The sequence below is a fragment of the Phoxinus phoxinus genome (assembly GCF_949152265.1).
Source record: "Phoxinus phoxinus genome assembly, chromosome: 17".
In the NCBI taxonomy this organism is placed as follows: domain Eukaryota; kingdom Metazoa; phylum Chordata; class Actinopteri; order Cypriniformes; family Leuciscidae; genus Phoxinus; species Phoxinus phoxinus.
This window is the reverse complement of record NC_136892.1, coordinates 25,719,801-25,738,658: the sequence shown is the minus strand read 5'-3', so window position 1 is coordinate 25,738,658 and position 18,858 is coordinate 25,719,801. Positions and strand designations below refer to the sequence as shown.

Sequence of the window (18,858 nt, the reverse complement as noted above, 5' to 3'; positions counted from 1 at the left end):
ATCAAAGTCTTCAGAGTTACTAGAAAATTTTAGTTGAGTGAGTTCATGGTTTGAGCTAAACTCTGCAGGACAGCGGATTTGAGGAACTCTGCTTTAGTGGCCCCGTAATTATCAGATCAGATCTATAACGGGAACATATTTTAGTAACACTTAACAATAAGGTCTCATTTGTTGACATTAGTTAATGCATTAACTAACACGAACTAACAATGAGCAGTACAGTTGTTACAGTATTTATTAATCTTTGTTAATGTTTAGTTAATAAAAAATAGTCGTTCATGTTAGTTCGCAGTGCATCAACTAATGTTAACAAATACAACTTTTGATTTTAATAATGCATTAGTAAATGTTGAAATAAATACTATAACTTAATTAATGGTAAGTTGTATGCCTAAAAAGAGTAATGTATTATGTTTACATGATTGTTTATTAAAATAATATTGAACTATCAAAATGATGTAGACATAAATAATACATATTTCATTATTATTTAATCACAATCATCATATCAGATCTGCAACAATAAAAAAAACATTTAAAGTAGTATGCGTAAATTTGGTGTATGATCACTGTAAAAATGTGAAACTGTGTAAAACTAAGTTTTAAGAACTTAAATAATTAAAACATTTAATTACATATATTATTTAACATTTTTATTTATTGAAAAGAATAATTAAAAGCAAAAAAGTATTGCATTAATTATTATTTAATTTGAAAGTGTAAATTACAGTAACAGTACAGCATAATTTGATTACATTTAATTAAAGTGTTGACTCAATGCATTTCCAGGGCAGGCAATGGATGGTGGTGGGTACCTTTGGTGGCCCCCTTTATTGGTGGAGTGACTGGTGCTTTAATCTACAAAGCATTTGTGGAGCTACACCACCCTGATCTTAAAAGCACTAGGACACAGTCTACAGAAAATCCTGAATGTGTTCCTCTGGAAAAGTACAAGAATGGCAGTACAGAGATATCTGTGTGAGACCTGCTCAAGTTAAGGACCAAGAATGTTACAGAGACCAAAGAAAGAAAGTGGCATTTCTACCTTCTACCGAGGGCAGCTGGGATGTTTACAGGAATAATATGAAACATGGATAACGGTTGAAAAGCCTATGGGGTTCATTTTTTCAGGCAAACTTTCTCAGTCCAGTGTGTACTACAGTACTACCTTTTGAGTTATAGAGGAATAAGCTACTGAAGAATCTCAGGACTCAGTATTGTCCATGTTTGATCTTTAATTACACACACACACACACACACACACACTAGATGAGAACAGTCAGTGGGCATTTGTTGGGACGGCGGGGTCACCGTTTAGTCACGCTGTGTCTCCACGAGACCCCCTGTCCTTTGGCTGTATTGCCGCCACTCGCTGGGACCTGCGCTGGCTGCTTCTTCTTGGGAGTGGGTGGCTTGGCCTTGCCGCGGAACGCCTTGGCTGGGTCCAACTTGTTCAATAAAGGTTCACTGGATGCGTCAAGATGGGGATCACCATAGAACGTCAGGGGTTGGTAGAGAGCGGCCCATTGCTGTATCAAGAAATCAACGGAGAAGTTGCTTTGTGGCAGTTGATTACATAATGAAAGTGTGAACATACACTATTGAAGGGCTGGATTCTGGAATCCGCTGCTGCTTCAGTCTATATCTAATGAGTGATTATAATCAAGGTATTAATCAATATTTTTCCTTCTAAATATAAAATGTAATGAATTCTCTAGGCTTATGAGATTTTACTTGGTTATAGAAGTTACCAGTGTGATTACTGAAATGTTCTTTTCATGTATTCTCTGATGTCTGTATTTGATATGAGAGGTGACTGAAGGTCTGGCACATGCCAGGAATGCAGTAACAGTGCTTGCTCATTTAGCCCGGCTTCCAGAAATTAAATATGGACTTGTTTTGTTTGAGAAGTCTTCAACGTGTTAAAACATATATCTGTTCTTCTAGCTCACCATGACGATTATAGGTCACAAGGGTAATTGGAACTGTGACCATTCCTTAGTTAAAGCATTTATTTTTTGCTTATCTATATTAAAGCATCCTCTCACTGAGAGAAAGAACACGTTATCTGGATGTTTTGGGAAGAGCCTCCTGTTGATAGTTAGAGCCTGACCAAATCCAACCTTAAAGAAGCTGTGTGTCTGTAAGTATTCTTGGTTACAGGTTAAGGAACAAGTGGCATTATTGGAGATTGACTGACTTGTTTTCTTCGACATGCTGGCGCCTAGACACACAGTCTTGTGACCTCGGAGGGACACTCGTACCTAACTCAGGGTCCTGGTGGCAGTCGTACAGACTATGGAGATGTGCTACTGCCTATCAGTCCATGTGTGGAAATTTTCTATGTTTATCTTTCTTCAGAATCATTCAACCTGAAGCAAGGACGTAGCTTAGACCTTGGTGAAGGGTATAATTGCTGTGATCTTTGCTAATGTAGAGGAGCGGCCTACGAACTCCTTGTGAGGCTTAAGCTGACTTCTGTCTTGATGAATCTGCAAACTATATTCAGTAAAAAATTTATTTAATTTATTATTATTTTGACTCCTGTCTTAAATTGACTGGACTCCTAACTCCTGATCTTCATTAATCATATCTGGTCTTTGACTGTAAATTTCCTAAACACCATCATTCAAAAGTTTGGGCACAGTAAGATTATTTTCAGAGTTTCCACAAAAATATGAAACAAAATATTAGGCCACACAACTGTTTTCAACATAAATAAAAATAGTTATTAAGCACCAAATCAGCATATTAGACGTATCATGTGACACTGAAGACTGGAATGCTGTGATTGCCATCACAGGAATAAATTACATTTTAAAATATATCACAATAATACTGTTTTCCTGTATATTTGATCCAAAAATTCAGCATAAGTGAGCTGTGAGCATAAGATAATTCTTTCAAAAACAATAAGTCTTACCAACCCCACACTTTTACTACAGATGGTAGTGTATTGCAAAGAGTCAATGAAGTGATTGTTAATTTATACATGTTTGCATATATTAAATAAAATATATAGAATAAAATAAGGAAGCCAAAGGCTATTAAGTATTTTAACAAAAAAAAAAAACACACACATCTCCTTTAATTCAATTTGTTCTGGCTGTAAAAAATAAATACAAATTGTATAAAAGTATAAATGTGTTAAAACATACAGTATAAATATTAATGTTTTAAAAAACATTTTGTGTAGACTTTAGTCAAATAAAAAAACATAATAATTTTATAATAATTTTAATATTCTGATTTGATAGAACTGAATAGATAACGCTGACCTTAGCTTGTGGGCTGGGGCCATACGGAGTGAAATTACACTGCCACTCCGGAAGCCCCAGATGAGTGATCATAAGTCGGTAGTAGGCAGTGAAGGAGGGGGTGAGATAGTGCCAGAAAAGTGATCGGTCCAGGAACCACACCTCACACTGCTGGGCCATTACACCTACACAGAACGGGCCAGCAGACACAGGGCCAGATGGTAGATTAAAATGATATAAACCTTTTTTTGTATGCTAACTCTTCATATCCTTCTGGATTAAGTGTGGGATGCATAATCACCTGGAGTGCAGCTCTTGTAAACAAGGCAGACTTTGCCATTACCATTGCAGGGGTCCAGCTCAAATATGCGACTACGGCAATCAAAGTGAGGTTGTTCAGGGCCATCAGATTCTGAAAAAGAGATATGACATGACATGACAGGGTATATAATTCATGCAAATTTGAATGCAATGAAATGAAGATAAAATGCCTAAGGATGAAAGAAATTCTCACCCTGTAAATCATCATCGAAGTCAAGATCAGCTAAGGTAGGTGCATTGGGGAGGGAATATACATTTGACTGAATCAGGGGTCGTAGATGAGCAACACTGTTTATCACCATGCATCCCACTGGAACCACTTCATCTGCAAGACACAAAGCATGTAAAGTTTTTCATAATAAAAGCGTAACCATAATATCAAAAATTAAAAAAATGATGTGCATGTATAATGATGTGGTCACAGAAGTAAAACACTGATCACATCTGAAAAAGCAGTATAATAGGGCTAAATTTAAAGCATTGTTATCGTTTATCAACACTATAACGGGTTTCATTTGATCAGTGCATGTTTCAGGATGCTCACTTTCCAGCTTGGAGTTCCAGGCAAGCATGAAGCCATCTGTCGTGAGATAGAAATCTCTGAGATCTTCCGGCAAAGCACAGTTGTTTTTCTGGAGAACACACAGGAAAAACACACCTGATATAAATATACACCCACATCAAAGACCCGCTTTGAGAATATTCTCTGTTATATTGAAATACCTCCATACCTGCTCCCAGGAGAGAAGGCATCTCTTTTCTGCAGGGGCTTTCTCTGCAAATCGTACATCCAGCACACCAGGGAGGTTCTCTGTCAAGCAGAAAATATGCAAAAGAATAATGCACATACATGCATGTAATAACATTGATAACTGACTTGGTTTGCATTTTATATCTTTATATAGACATACATCTTTTTATACTGTACAAACTGTATATCCTCTCCCCCTACCAACAAACCTCACAGAAAACTAAAAAAACATGGGGCCCGGCCAAATGGCCCCACAATGTAAACATTTTCACGTATAACTATCTTTGTGGAGACATTTGGTCCTCTCAGTGTAGGTTAAACAAGAACACACATACACACTCACAAAATATTAAATCACCCTAAGCTGCTTTGTTGGTCTTAGCTGGTTTAAGATGGTCTCCCAGTCTAGTCAAGCTGGTCGCCAGTTGGCCTCCCACCCTGATTCACTAACACGAACCCAAAATCAGACCAACCCGAGAGACCAGCTAGCCATGATGTTTTCTTCAGCAGGGCATGCAGCCTATTGAATGATGCGGTCTACAATTATTTTTATTAAACATCGTCCACTCACCCAAAACCCGTGTAATACCGAGGGTGAGTCTATCTACAAACCCCTTGTATGTATTCTCATCTTTTACCTCCTCCATTCCAAAATAACAAAAAAAAGCATCTATATAATTCTATGACATTTATTCTCTTGCTGCAGTCACACCGACGGATGCTGAGTTACCAAGCACGCAGAACCAAAACATTGCGGTTCTGCACTCCTATTGGCTGAGAAAATGAGAGATGAGTGATTTGACCAATAGTACACTGGATGGGCGGGCGAAGCAAGTTAATGTCATCCAATCACAGTCACCAACGATGAAAAAGAGGAGAGGCTCCTGCACGCAAACTGGAAGTGGCGGTTGTTTCAGTATGGCGTCTGTTGCTGAGGGCGCAAATGGCAATGGAATCTACTGGATTCATGACAGTATCCTTACATGTTTTCGTATTTTTGTTCGATGAGTCGGTTTTAATTAGTTACATTATCCTGCTTTGGCAAGCATAAAGGTTAACCGTGGTCAGTGGTCTGTCTGTGGTCAGTATGTATGAGAGAAGGGAGGCTAATAACTCATTAGCGGATTTTCATTGTCAGCTTAACCGAACTCTAGTTTTTTAGTAACGTAACTTACACAAAGCTGCAGTTGAACGAAACTATACATGTACTGTACGGAATTTAAGTTGTATTATTGAAAAGACACATAGAGTGTAGATAGTGAACGTAGTACAATACTATACAATACTACAGTAAAATGCATGCAATTACAGTTCTTATCCATAGAACTGTAAAAGCATCATCACATAACTGCATTTTTATAATGTAGATTGGAGTACTACTGCTGTATGTTATTCTGTTCAATATATTTTTAGACCTTTTATTTTTTATTGTAGGCTTTGCTGCTTCTCTTGTGTTTTCTTTAACTTGCATAGAATCAGATGAAGAACAGGGACAGCCCATGGTTTTTGTTACAGGTGAGACTATTTAAAAAAAAAAAAGAAAGTCTGTTACTGTTATAGTCTACTAAAATATCCTTTTCATCATTCTGGCACCTCATGTTTGATATTTGAAAACTGTCACTCCCATCGTCTTTTAGGGATGAGCAGGAACGTCGGTCTAAAGTTTGGTTCAGCAAATAATACAGAGGGAAAGATAAAAAGGAGACCTGGCAGCATGGATAAAAGTGGCAAGAAATCAGGATTGCATTTGGGAATACAAAGTGCTGAGATGGCAGCGGGAAAAGCTTCAGATCGGAAGCTGCCTTCTACTGTAGCCAAATCCAAAACCACTACACCTGTTCCAGAACCAGACCTGCCTCCTCTCACTTCAGCTCAGGTGAGCAGTGACTTCTGAATATTTACAGTGTTTGTGTGATGAAATGCTTTTGACTTTCAGAATTGTCTGCAGGGATGCAAAATTGACACTGTTAGCAGAAAAAAAGTCATTTGTGGGATTTCACCAAACACTCTCCCAAATTTGAATGAATCGTTTATAAATCGGTCAAACAAAAGAGATGTTTTAAAGTCATCATGGAATGGATCGTCTTTTCTTCCATATTGTGACATATCCGAGTGAAATGGCTTTTCGAATCAGAATTTTTTTTTAGTGCGGGACATGATTTTGTACTTCTCTGGAATTAATTGGATCGTTATCAACTCGTTTTAACATATTTCTCACCCTCCTTACGGTGGTTGCATCTTTGTCACCTTTTTCGTCCCGGATAAGTTTACATTTCTGCATCTCTAATTAATTAAATCAATTAATCAATCAATTAACACTAGTCAAAAGTCAGTACAGTACAATACAGTTATCAAAACTATGAAATGACACACATTGAGGTTTGAAAGTTATGCAGTGACCAAAATATGTTTAATAAATCCAAAAATATATTATATTTGACCTATAATTGAACTCTGGACATTCCAATAGATGCTGGACTCCTTTTGACTGCTTTTTCAATATCCACTCCAGCATCCATTTAAAAATTCCAATTTAATATGCATTGGCCTTAAAGTTTTTGAGCTTTTGAGAAACATGCAAATGTTTCCTAATTATGTCCTGTACTAGGGTATTTTATGTTTTAGTTTTTATTACTAATCACAATTAATCCAACAGCCAATTCGTTTAGTTTTTTTCTCTTATTTGTTTTGTTGATTTCAGTAGCAGTGCTTCAATTAGGATAGATTTGAGATATTTTGCACATACATGTTTGCATGTTGTGTTTTGATTTGTCTTTTTATTTTTAGTGTTTTGTTGTGCCATGAATAGTGAAAACCTTTGTTTGTTAATGTAAGAACATGTGTTTTGTGAAGGCCCCTTAAGAAATGCATCTAATCAGGGTAAAGTGAACCTTAAACCTACTAAATTATTCAGGTATTCAATAAGACCAGTCAACTTATTGATTTTGTCAATGTGGTGTTTTGCATTATATCCCTATAATGTATGTAAACTTAATTTTGCATATTTCATTTTTGTATAAACATCACCTTGCAAGAACTTATATTTCCTTCAGGAAATGTAAAATCTAACTATCTTTTACAGTCATAAATTGGCAGTTTTTTTTTTAAGGATGTACAAAGAACCTATCCAGGTTTGTGTATTTGATTACATGAAATCTTCTGGAAAATGTTCAATAAAATTAAAGTGTCTATTCTGGATTGTAGACTCTCTTCAGCGCGGGCCAAGCCAAAAGTAAGCCATCGCTGAAGGATCTCTGCCCAGAGGACAAGCGTCGGATTGCCAATCTCATCCAGGAGCTGGCCAGGTAAAGCCCTCTCATTATAGTGGTCTGATGAATGAATGATTACAGTAGACCTCAAGCCAATGTGATTTACTGTGCATGCATCTGATTTTGTTTACGCGTTTCTTTTCAGAGTGAGTGAAGAAAAAGAGGAATCTGTACAGAAACTCAGGGATGAACAGGAAACCTTTGAGAAACAAATCATACAGTTAGAGCAACAAAACCAGCTCATCGTGCAAGAGAGAGAAAGTATCCTTTTACAACAGAAACAGTAAGAATGCTTATCGAGTTTAGGTTTTAGGCTTAAAAGCTGCCATCAATTACATTTTAATGGCAAACAGTCAGTGGGTGGTGGTGGCTATGACCGATCTCATATTATTGAATACGTTTCTATTTCACAATATAGTTATTTTTTGCTGGTATCAGTCTCTAACAGGTTTAAGTAGTTTACCAGGTCTGCTTAGGTAAATGGAAACCCCACTTAAAGAGGTTGTTCCACATTATCAAGCAAGTCACAGTTCTCATGCAATATGGGGAGGAAGAAAGATCATTCTAAAGATGAAAAGCACCAAATGGTGCAATGTCTTGCAAAAGGCATGAAAACAACTAATATTTTGCTAAAACCGAATGGAGATTATCGAAATATCAAAAGATTTATGAGTGATTTGGGGCACAGAAGACCTTGGTCAGTTAAAGGCTTATTAAGGAAAGTTTCTGTCAAACAAATTAATTGTATTAAAAGGGCAGCTATAAAAAAAAGCCACTGTTGAGCAGATGGTGTGTCTGGAGTCTCAATACCCTCTCCATTCAGGCTGGCAGATGTGCGTAAAGTGGCATTTCAGCCACCCCTAACCAAAGCTCACAAAGATAAACGTTTGCATAATAATTTGGAACTCATTGTATTTTAAACATATCGTCAGCTGTCATCCTTCCTGGTGATATTGTTTCAGAATAGACATTTATGGTTATGTGAGTAATTTAAATTATTTCATACATACACTACGATTAATTTTTTTTTTTATGTTTGCTTATATATTTGATCAAAAATACAATATTATGAAACCGTTTTCTATTTTAATATATTTTTAAATGTAATTTATTTCTGTGATGGCAAAGCTACATTTTCAGCAGCATCACTCCAGTCTGCAGTGTCACATGATCCTTCAGAAATCATTCTAAATATGCTGAATTGGTGCTCAAGAAACATTTATTTTTATTATCAATGTTGAAAACCGCTCTGCTGCTCAATATTCTTTGTGGAAACTGTGATAACAGCATTTATTTGAAATAGAAATATTTTTTAACATTATTAAATGTCTTTGCTGTCACTTTTGAGGTCTGTTGCACGAAGCTAGTTGAACAAACTGAGTTTCACAGTAGGTTTAGAGTTTACAAATCCATATAAATCCAACCAGGTTTATCGGGCTCACAACTCTCAGTATAAAGTTCTCTGTCTACTCCAGGTTAATTCAGGGTTTGCAAAGCGCGAAAGTGTGCACCTGAAAGTGTGACACGTGTGGCAAACACGTGTCATTATGAAAAAATGTCATGTAATTAAATGCATTTACAAAGCAGGAATAAACACTGAAAGTTTGAGAAGGCAGATGAAAGAAAATACCTGATTATATCAATGCAAGTGAATCAAACAAATAGGCCTTTTGCATATAGTTTCACAAAGAGATCAAAAGAGTAAGCTTAATCTTAAAAGCTTATATATTAAAGCCTGCATATATATGTACAGTGTATTTATATATATATATATATATATATATATAAAAATATGTATAATGCATATAATTTAAAAGCAAAGTTTGATAACTAGATTAATAGGAATTATATGGATATATTATTTTAATTATACAGAAATTAATTATAATTCATATAATATAAATACCCGGTATAAATAACTAGGTGCACAAGACGGGCACTTTTGTCTCAAATTCTTTCACTCTAAACTGCTTTAATTTGGAGCGAGAGATACAGGGGGAGTGGCTTTATTGCATCAGATACACATCACTTTACTCACAGCTAATTGGTCCAGTCTGCGATCACTAACATTGAAAACAAAACTGCTCAGGAGCAGGTTAGCGGTGTAGTGTAAGTTACATGGCGATGAAACCTGCTAAAAACCAATCCAATCTTGTGCCTGAAAAAGTTTGCGCAAACTAATCTCAAACTTACCTGGGTAGCAGCTTAAACCGGCTTCATGCAACAGGCCACTGATCAATTTAGTGCATCCTTGCTGGATATAAGTATTAATTTCTTAACTGGTGAAGGACTGTTTTGTATTTTAGACTGACAGGGGGCAGTGTTGTCTAAGCATTGGATTCATGTTCAGCCTCGTCGTGACTGCTGTAGGGGCAATATAACCACAGGACGTCATTGAGACGGTTGTTGAATTACACTCGTACTTGAAGGGGTGAGGATCCACTTTCTTTGGCATTATGTGTCACATTGGACTACTCTAATATTGAATCTTTTCATTGAAGAGGAAATAGGCTTTATTTGCAGCTTGATTGTGTGAAATGTAACAGACAAACGACGAAGAGAATGCACACTGTGTCAGGTTTAATATTTACTATTTTAGATGCCAGTTTTTGAGCTCAGGGATCGGACCCGTCCTTGGTTTGGGTTGAAATGCTTTTAATTTTCGTTTGAAATTGAAAGAGCTGGCACTGATCTCGTGACCACTGGGAACGGCGTGGGTTTCTTCTCGTGCCAACCTGTCATCCGACTGGCACATCACAAACTTCGCACAGTTCGGATGCTCCCTTTTTTTTCCTTGCGGCTCTGCCAGCTTCGGTGATCTTGCTTTGGTCAAAAGACACGGCGAACCATCAGTTTCGTCCAACACTGTGAAATACGAAGAGCAATCGCAGGCTGCTAAATTGCAGATTTGGCAGGCGAGCTCAGAAATTAGGCGAGCTCAACTCAATTAAATGCACTTTGGCTCCGCGGCCTGGCATTTCCACTAAAATTCAAAACTCCATTAAAAAGAGATTGTAGTGCAAGACAAACTGTATGAAAGCCCCCTGTGGAGACAGGGCGGTCTCTAAAGGTATCAGACAGATGCTGGCCCACAGAGCTGGTCTTAAAGGTTAAGGGGGACGCAAAAAGACAAACTGAGTCATGAGGCTCCGTGTAGAATAATTGCTCGCATTGTCTCCATCTCATCTGCCGGGATTGCGATTATCAAGAGGAAATATCTCCGTAGGAGGGGGAGAAAAATTCGAAGTTACATTCTGTGCGTAGGAAGAATTTGAAGCCCGTGTACGGAATGAAATTAGAATTTTCTCAAGCCCGTCTTTGGCATTCTACACCACGTCTCTGAGCGGTAGATTCTATTACAGAGAAGCTCGCAATCTTTGTTCTTCACAAGGAATTTACATCAAGAAGCATGGAAGACACAAAGGAGAAGTTGAATGCATTCATCAATATCATTAATCTTATTGAAGTTTGCATGGTCGCTTTTGCGAACGCTTCGGATGGATCAGAGGAGCAGAAGTCCTTTTGTAATAGTTTGTTTGACTAGTTCTGAATCCGTGCATCCTGGCTGGATGAGCTTAGGTGGGGCATAAGCCCTCACAGGAATGCCACTTAATCACAAAACCCACTGCTTGCATATTGTTTATGACCAATTAGTTTTGTAGACACACTAATAATTGGAAGTAATAAACCACATGCTTGCAGCAAATGAAGTCCCATGATATATAAATAATCAAATCATCAGTGGCTTGGCGAGTCATTTTCACTGTTATTTAAATCGAAGCGTGCGGTTGTGTGAACTGTCCTCCTATCGATTTACATCTCAACCTAACACACGCAGACCATCCTGCCGAGTGGCCCCGTAAAATATTCTCTTCGGCGCAATTTTGTTCTACCTCGAGGTGGATTTCATTATTTTATTTCTGCGCCGGGCTGACAGGGGAGTGAATCATGTTGACAGCGCCTGTCTGAAATATCGAATGCAAACTCTGATTTTGTGTATTTTTGGATGGGGGGGAGGGTGGAAACACACCGTGCCTGCAGCTTTCTTTTCTCCTGATGTAGGCCCTCGGAATGAGCTCTGATTGGCCGGCAGCCAACAGAGGTGCCTGCGCGGCGGGAAGCGAGAGAGAATCTTATCAGTCCCGCTCCAGTCGCTCCAGATTACCAGGCGCTGAGCGTTCCCGCACGCCCTTCTGTTAATGTATTAATATGTGTGTTTACGCCCAACCTGTCTATCAGAGTATCAGAAGCCTCTCGTCAGCTGCGAGGTAGATGGCTGCGTGCGATGCACTCTATCTACGAGACAGGCTCTTCGTTCTCATTACAAATGAGAGGCCTATTTATGGTAAGGGTCCTTGTTGAACAGTTACTCATTTCATACCTGCAATTATACAGCGGTTTGACATGCAGCTGTCATAAAGGACATTGTATGTTGGCACCTCAGGATTTGATATGCCTTTGTATCCTCTCATGTTAGACAGTCAGATGTTGACTGATGATCTTGAATGAGTTATAATAATAAACCTGATGGATTTAGGTAAGATATTTTCACCCACGTTCTTATTATGGAATCAACCGTCAGTTTGTGGATCCGCTTTCTTTTTGCGACCTGAGCATGCAGGACAAGGATTGTCAAACTCCTGTTTGCGTCACCTGACCTTACCGAGGGTTGTGTGGTACACTACAATTTAAACATTTCAAAAGTATTTTTGCTCAACGATGCTGCATTTATTTGAACAGTAAAGACAGTTTCTATTTGGTTATATTTTAAAATGGGCTTTATTCCTGTGATGGCAAAGCTGAAGTTTCAGCATCATTACTGCATTCTTTAGTGTCACATGATCCTTCGGAAATCATTCTAATATGTAATATGCAGATTGTAGATTTAGTGATCAAGAAATATTTCCTCTTATTATTATCAATTTTGTGCTGCTTAATATTTTGTTTAATATTTTTGTAGAAACTGAAAAAAGCAGCATTTATTTGAAATATAAATATCTTTTAACATTATAAATGACTTTACTGTAACTTTTGGTCAATTTAACCAATTGAATACTTGCTGAATACAAGTATACTTTTTTTTTAAACATAAAATAACAATAGACATCTTATTAAGGCCTAACAAGTTTGTTGAGTGTTGATTTGTGAAGGATTACACACCTGCGCATATATATTCAAACGCGCATACCTATCGACCGAACACGTGATTGCGCATGTGCGCGCCTTCTGCGTTTTCGCGGGTTAGCGTTTTTTGAGGTTTGCGCAGAGAAAACGGATAAACGTTTGCACCTTCAAACCTATTTCAGGGAGTGCGTTCTCGAGACACCAGACACTTTTTGTGCGGATGGGTGGACGGAGCGCGTTAAGAGTTTTCTGTTAGAACGGTGTCGTGTTAGCGGCCCCTAAGTTAATGAATAATGATCTTCGCAACTTCACTGTTACGCTAATTTCTATTATCGCTGTAAAGCTGCTTTGAAACAATCCATACAGTTAAAAGCGCTATATAAATTAAGGTGACTTGACTTGACTATTATCCCGGAATTGTATATTTGTTTGATCTTATCCAGTCCAGAATCAACTTTTTTTTTTTAAAATCTGCTTTAAAAACCAATATTGGGGTAAAACATGGTAGCAGATGGAATTTCCAAATTTGATTGATCAGAGTCCTTTATATTACATTTCTAATCTACATTTCTAAAATGAAACTGGTAATTGGGGAATATTAGAACCACTCTCTCTCTTGGTTCTTAACTTTAGTTTATAATAGTCTGATGATATAATACTTCAGTAATCTGAAACTGAGCATTAACACAAAGTATTAATTTGTAGTACGGTAATTGTATGGCTAATTGTAATTACAGGCCTGCTTCTCATTCAAACTGACAGCACTGAATCAGTGGTATTAGTGTATAGCGTATTCATTTTTTTATATCACAAATTTATATTATTCGTGAACACTGAATGTAGTTTGTAATCAAGCAAAACGTTACCGCTTTAAGATGCAGGCTATAACGTGCAACACGACAAATTGAATAATTGATCTGTCCTCTATGACCTGACTGACTTCTGTGAAATGCAAGAGAGGATATTTCAAGTCAACACTGGACCCCATTGAGTTTCATTATATGGGCAATTCATTATATGTTCTGCAGAAGAAAGTAAGTCATACAGGTCTGGAATAACATGGGTGTGTAAAGGATGATGGAGTTCTTGTTTTTGGGTGAATTCTTCTTTAATGCACCATATTGCTTTAGCAACTGTTAAAAAGTTATTTTACAAATACTATTACTTTAATTATTTATTAAACACTGGTGTCCTGGTTCGTTCTTATACCAATAAGCCAGTATGATTATACCACTTCACTTTGCCTTTACTAAGTTAAAAATCACTAATCCATGGCCTTGTGGGTTATTTTTGTATTTATGAAATTCCTCTTCCTTTTTTCTATTGTGCAGTATTCCGGAGATTTTAATACTATAGCCTTTGTTTTTAGGTAAGATTTACCATGCTTATCTTATGAGTATTGGATTGAGAGGCTGTTGAGCAGAGGCTGGATTTAGTGCTTATTGACATTGTAATAACGGAGATATGAGGACTATAAATAATCGCTATATCGTTCTAACTTTCAGTCGGTTTGATCTGTGTTGCCCCTTTCGAGTTCATGGGCCTTGAGGTATTATGATCGCTGAGCACTTGTGCTCTACAGCCAGGCTGATTATTAAGAAGAAAGACCAAAAAAAGTCGCTTTCCATTATTGCTTTCTACGTTGGAAAATGAGATCTACCGAATGGATTTCTGCAAAGCGTGTGAGAGTAAGCGGGCGTACGTCACACTGTCATTAGTCGGCGCAGTCGGCGTGGCTGTGGTTCTGCTCCAGATCAGTTGAGTTCTGCCCAATGCTGTATACCTGCCAGCTCTCTCTCTGTCTCTCAGCCTGGCATTCTGCCCGCCCCTGCCCAGCCAGACCCAGATGGAGGAGTGTGTGAAGCCCTCACCCCGAAGAAACGCTTCTATCTCTTCTCTGCAGTGCTGCTGTCTCTTCTCGCTTTTTTTCTCTGTCTGTGCACTTTTTCAAAAAGTCACAAACATGACTCCAGGTATTGGCGGCTGGGATTCAGCCAGAGAGACTCAAATGTCAGGAGCCAGAGTATAAGTCCAACTGGTCTCCTCTTTTTGATATAAGGAGACTTGACAACTGAGCTCTTGGTGGGAGAATTTGTTTTATATATTTTAAGTTCTTCTTGTAGCTTTTCCTAAAACTTATTCAGTTGAATTTTTATTTTAGGATGTTTAAATTGTACCTGGCCAGTTATATCAAAGACTTTAGAATAACACAAGATGCGTCACTCGTATTGTTTTGAATGGGGAAAAGTGCAATGCTCAATATGGTGGAATAAGTCCCGCCTTCTAAATAAGAGCCAATCACTGATTGGTAAAGTCAAGACGTGCGCTTCCACTGCGCATGCGCATTAGCTTGATCCAGCCTGAACATTTTCATTTTATGTCATGATTCGAACGTTTAGAAACAAAATTTATGAGACAGTTGTTGTCAGAGTTTGTGGTGATTTCAAATATGAAATTTAATTGTAAGCTTGGCGAACAGTTTTGGTTTCCCCATTAAAAGAGATGGGAGCTGTATTTGCAAGCCCGATAGGCGTTTCAAAGATGGCTACCGAGTGACATGACTTGTCTTAAAGGGACTTTGGTTGTATTTTATTTTATTTTGAACTTTTTTTCAACAAAACTGCATGATACAGATTTAGATTTTGGCATTCTCTGAAAAAACATCCATTACCCTTGGTTTATACCATATTCAGTGTAGCTTGTTACTGATAATATTCTGAAAAAGATCATAAATTAATTTAATCGAAACTAATTTGCCTAGCCATCCGAATAATAAAAATACCACCTCAAATCTTAGGGAAAAAAACGTCCTCAAAACGATAAGCTGGTGTTTTAAGTACTGTATTTTTTATTTGTATTTTTTTATCACTGTCAACTTGCATACCACTGACTTAGACCAATCTTGAAATGTTATTTGTTTTACCCCTCAAGCTTGATGAATATCGGCTTTGGCCATTTCAAAATATATTTGAGCGTTTACCTTGACATACAGCTGATTTTACAGTTACTAATTACCTCTGGGGCACTACCTTAAGGGAGGTTCTTTCCTTTTGTACCTTCTGTATGAAGTCTCCTGCCTGCTCAGCATTAGCTTGGCAACACTACATTGGGGGAAATGGATTACGATGTTTGGCTTGGGAGGAGAGAGGGTTTTAGTCTAAGTGGGAACAGTGGCAGAGTTATTCAGTGCGTGTTGACCCTTGACCCACGGCACAGGCCTGCAGCACCAGTACCGAGAGTGTCAGGAGCTGCTGGGACTCTATCAGCAGTACCTCTCCCAACAGCAAGAGAAACTCAACAAGTCTATCACGCTGCTCAATCAGTCCTGCTCCCACAGCAAGGTGAGTACTAAGAGAGAGCGTGTCTGTGTGTGGGAGAGAGCGATAGATAGAGGCCACAAATGGCTCAGACTGAACATGTGCGTGCACTGAATTTGTATCCTCTATGCCATGTTGGAATTTTAGCTGATCAGTCACGGCATTGTATAACCACAGCAGGTAGAAATTCATTTGTATAGCCCGCTATCTTTATAACCTGGCAGACCAACCAATTTATCGGCTGATATTTGGCCATTTTGAGATTTTGAATGCAAGCCCAGCAAATTTTCCGTTTTCCTTAAAAAGTAAATATTGGGCGAATTTATGTTATTTCGATTACACATTTGTAAGATTCTTTTATCTAGAATGACTTTATATATATTTATTTCGATGTATAAGACTGACCTTGAATACATGACGATAACTTTGCTCTCCGCAGGCGTTTGGAAGTCCAGCAGTAATTCCCTAGATTAGATTGTGCTTGGCCAGTTGTGTCATTTTCCCAGCTACAGATTTTTTTTTTGTCTGTATTTGTCCCTCTGTCTTGCACATGGTCAAAGAGAGAGATAAGACCACCAAGGTTGCACGAAACATGAAATGGCATTCATAATTCATTTTACTTCTGTAATATGACATTTTGAAATGAAAGAATATTTGACAAGGAAAAATGAATGCCACAGTTTAATATTATCCATCTGAAGTTGTTTGGACATCAGCTGAATTCATTGCTGTGGCAGAATATGTATGTACGTATGTATTTTTTTATCATTGCTGTCAAAATTAATGCGTTAACGCATGCAATCATTTTTTTCTGTGTAACACGTTAAAAATATATTGATGCAAAATGTCCATTTTGTCGAGTATCCTTAATTCCTATTTAAATTAAGTCTTAAAAAAACGTAAAGAGTGTAAAAATGGGATGCGTGTCAGATCCGCGTCGTGAAGCATGTCTTAAAGTGACAGCAGCCTAATAAACCCCCTGTCATTATGGATAGTCAAAGAACAAAATAAAAAGAGAAAATGACTGCTCTTGACTGAATAACATTTGTAGCTTTAATAATGATTAATCTATATTTAATTTATAATTTATGCAGTGACGAATGTGAAGTGTTTAATAACTTTATTCAATTTCTGTATATATCCATACTGTTAGACTTACCTAAAAATATTAAAGCACTATTTACAAGGTTAAATGGGTCAAAAACAACGCAAACAATAACTTTTTGTGCATTTTGACATTTCAACTGTCTGACTGGGCCAATAGAAAAAAATGAGCCCTTATATAAAGCGCATGGGTAAATGTGACTTTATGTGAATTTTAACACACAGTTGGAACAGTTTTTGCAACATAACTATTCATACCAATTCTCAATTTTCATTAAAGAAATAACTTTATAAAGAAATTATAAATAAATTGCATCCAAAAAACCTACACCGTATGAATCTGATTAACAAACACATGGGGTATACCTGGGGGAAACCGTCAAGTATTTAGTGATACTTGACGCATCCGGTCTGAACAGTGTAACTAACAGATATTCAACATATAAAAAACCTTAATATCGACCTCCTTTTGTTGCTCAAAATTATCATAGATCTTAAGATTATTCATAATAATAGTATCGTTGCTCACAGCAGGCAATTTGAAGTCCAACAGTTATTGCTTTGAAATGTGCTGAAGGTAAATTTGTTACAAAAGCTCTGTTTTGCTGGCTCTATCGGCGGTGCTTTTAAAGAGGATGGATTTAGAGAAGCAGCCTCTCAGAGGGGTTTTTGGCATGTTGACACTTTAGCATCTATAACTGTTAACCTGTCAGCACACTAAAACCCTCTCAGAGAAGTTCCATCTTTAAATTCATCCCCTTTAAAGCACTGTTACTAAAAATATTAAAGCTAAAACAAAATAAAACTCACTAACCAACACTGTAAAACTCATACGTAGTTTTAGTTTAAAACGTGCACCCTGTGCACCTTCCATCTTAAGCTTGTATAAGGGAAATGAGCTTGTCCTCTCTGAAACCTTGGCTGTGAGTAATGCATGTTTACATGCTCCACGACCTCCTCTTGAATTAGTCAGTGGCCCATTTCTGTCCCCTCCGAGGCGGACGATTCTCCTTTGTCCTGAATGTTTATCTCTTCGGTGATTGACCTTGGGTTGTTGCGTCCTTTTGGGATGAGCCCACCCTCTCTGACTCCCTTGAGTAAAATCTGCTTTCGTTACTACATTATTAAAAGGTCAGAGGTGACATGTATACTTTCTCTACCTCTGCTTCATCTCACAGATTCCTAGCAGCGAAGGGGTGCCCAGGAGGTCTTCGTGTGGGAGAGGAACTGCTTTAGATGGATCTTACTTGGAGCTTCCTTTACCAGGAAGTAGAACTGAGAGAGGTGGTTCAGTGGAGTGCACTCATTCTTTCTCAACAGGACCTTTCAGTGCACCCTCCAGCAACGAGCAGAACTGTGGAGTCCATGACAAGCACACCAATCACAATGCTGAAGGTGGACAAAGTGAACCCGGCTTCTCCAACAGGGAGCCCTCGGCCTGTGATGCCCTGAAGCGGCCTGTTGCCTCTGAACCCAAGTGCTCTCATCAGTGCCACAGAATGGAGAGTGACAACATGCGTGGTGCTAATCGAACCGGACTTGCTCCGGCTTCTGGTCAGGAGAACTGGGAGGAGAAACGACAGTGTCTATTCCTGCAGAAGAAACAGCTGGAGATGGAGAGGGAGAGAATTCAAGCTCGGTTGGTTCAACAGGAAGAGAAACTTCTGCTCCAGAACCAACAACTCCGTCAGTCTTACCTTCAGTACAGCAGGTAA

The 18,858-nt window shown here is 38.1% G+C and overlaps 3 protein-coding genes across 8 annotated transcripts in view; 2 read left to right on the top strand and 1 right to left on the bottom strand.

Moving 5' to 3' along the window:
- The window catches only part of aqp7 (aquaporin 7), a 32,223-nt gene extending 29,688 nt beyond the window's left edge, over positions 1-2,535 (top strand). For both annotated transcript variants that reach the window (XM_079585209.1, XM_079585210.1), the window contains exon 6: positions 790-2,535. In XM_079585209.1, coding sequence (XP_079441335.1) covers positions 790-982 — 193 coding nt within the window. In that variant the 3' untranslated portion in view covers positions 983-2,535. The remainder of the gene's footprint in view (positions 1-789) is intronic.
- Positions 923-5,106, bottom strand: tpgs2 (tubulin polyglutamylase complex subunit 2; the record flags this gene model as incomplete). Of its 3 annotated transcripts, none has more annotated exons than XM_079585212.1 (7): positions 4,901-5,106; positions 4,310-4,389; positions 4,123-4,210; positions 3,772-3,903; positions 3,559-3,669; positions 3,279-3,442; positions 923-1,529 (listed from the first exon to the last, which is right to left on the bottom strand). In XM_079585212.1, the coding sequence occupies exons 1-7, from the start codon at positions 4,974-4,976 to the stop codon at positions 1,308-1,310; spliced, it is 873 nt and encodes a 290-aa protein (XP_079441338.1). In that variant the 5' UTR covers positions 4,977-5,106. The 3 variants fall into 3 exon arrangements, with proteins under 3 accessions (XP_079441338.1, XP_079441339.1, XP_079441340.1); XM_079585213.1 differs by having other exon boundaries at positions 1,308-1,529; positions 4,302-4,389; positions 4,901-5,074; XM_079585214.1 differs by lacking the exon at positions 4,901-5,106 and adding an exon at positions 4,688-4,775 and having other exon boundaries at positions 1,308-1,529; positions 4,302-4,389.
- The window catches only part of kiaa1328 (KIAA1328 ortholog), a 26,434-nt gene continuing 12,611 nt past the window's right edge, over positions 5,036-18,858 (top strand). The window contains exons 1-7 of one of the 3 annotated variants that reach the window (XM_079585201.1): positions 5,036-5,302; positions 5,803-5,844; positions 5,967-6,205; positions 7,534-7,634; positions 7,744-7,859; positions 15,939-16,063; positions 18,322-18,854. In XM_079585201.1, coding sequence (XP_079441327.1) covers positions 5,119-5,302; positions 5,803-5,844; positions 5,967-6,205; positions 7,534-7,634; positions 7,744-7,859; positions 15,939-16,063; positions 18,322-18,854 — 1,340 coding nt within the window. In that variant the 5' untranslated portion in view covers positions 5,036-5,118. The remainder of the gene's footprint in view (positions 5,303-5,802; positions 5,845-5,966; positions 6,206-7,533; positions 7,635-7,743; positions 7,860-15,938; positions 16,064-18,321; positions 18,855-18,858) is intronic. The other 2 variants (XM_079585202.1, XM_079585203.1) reach the window with 2 other exon arrangements.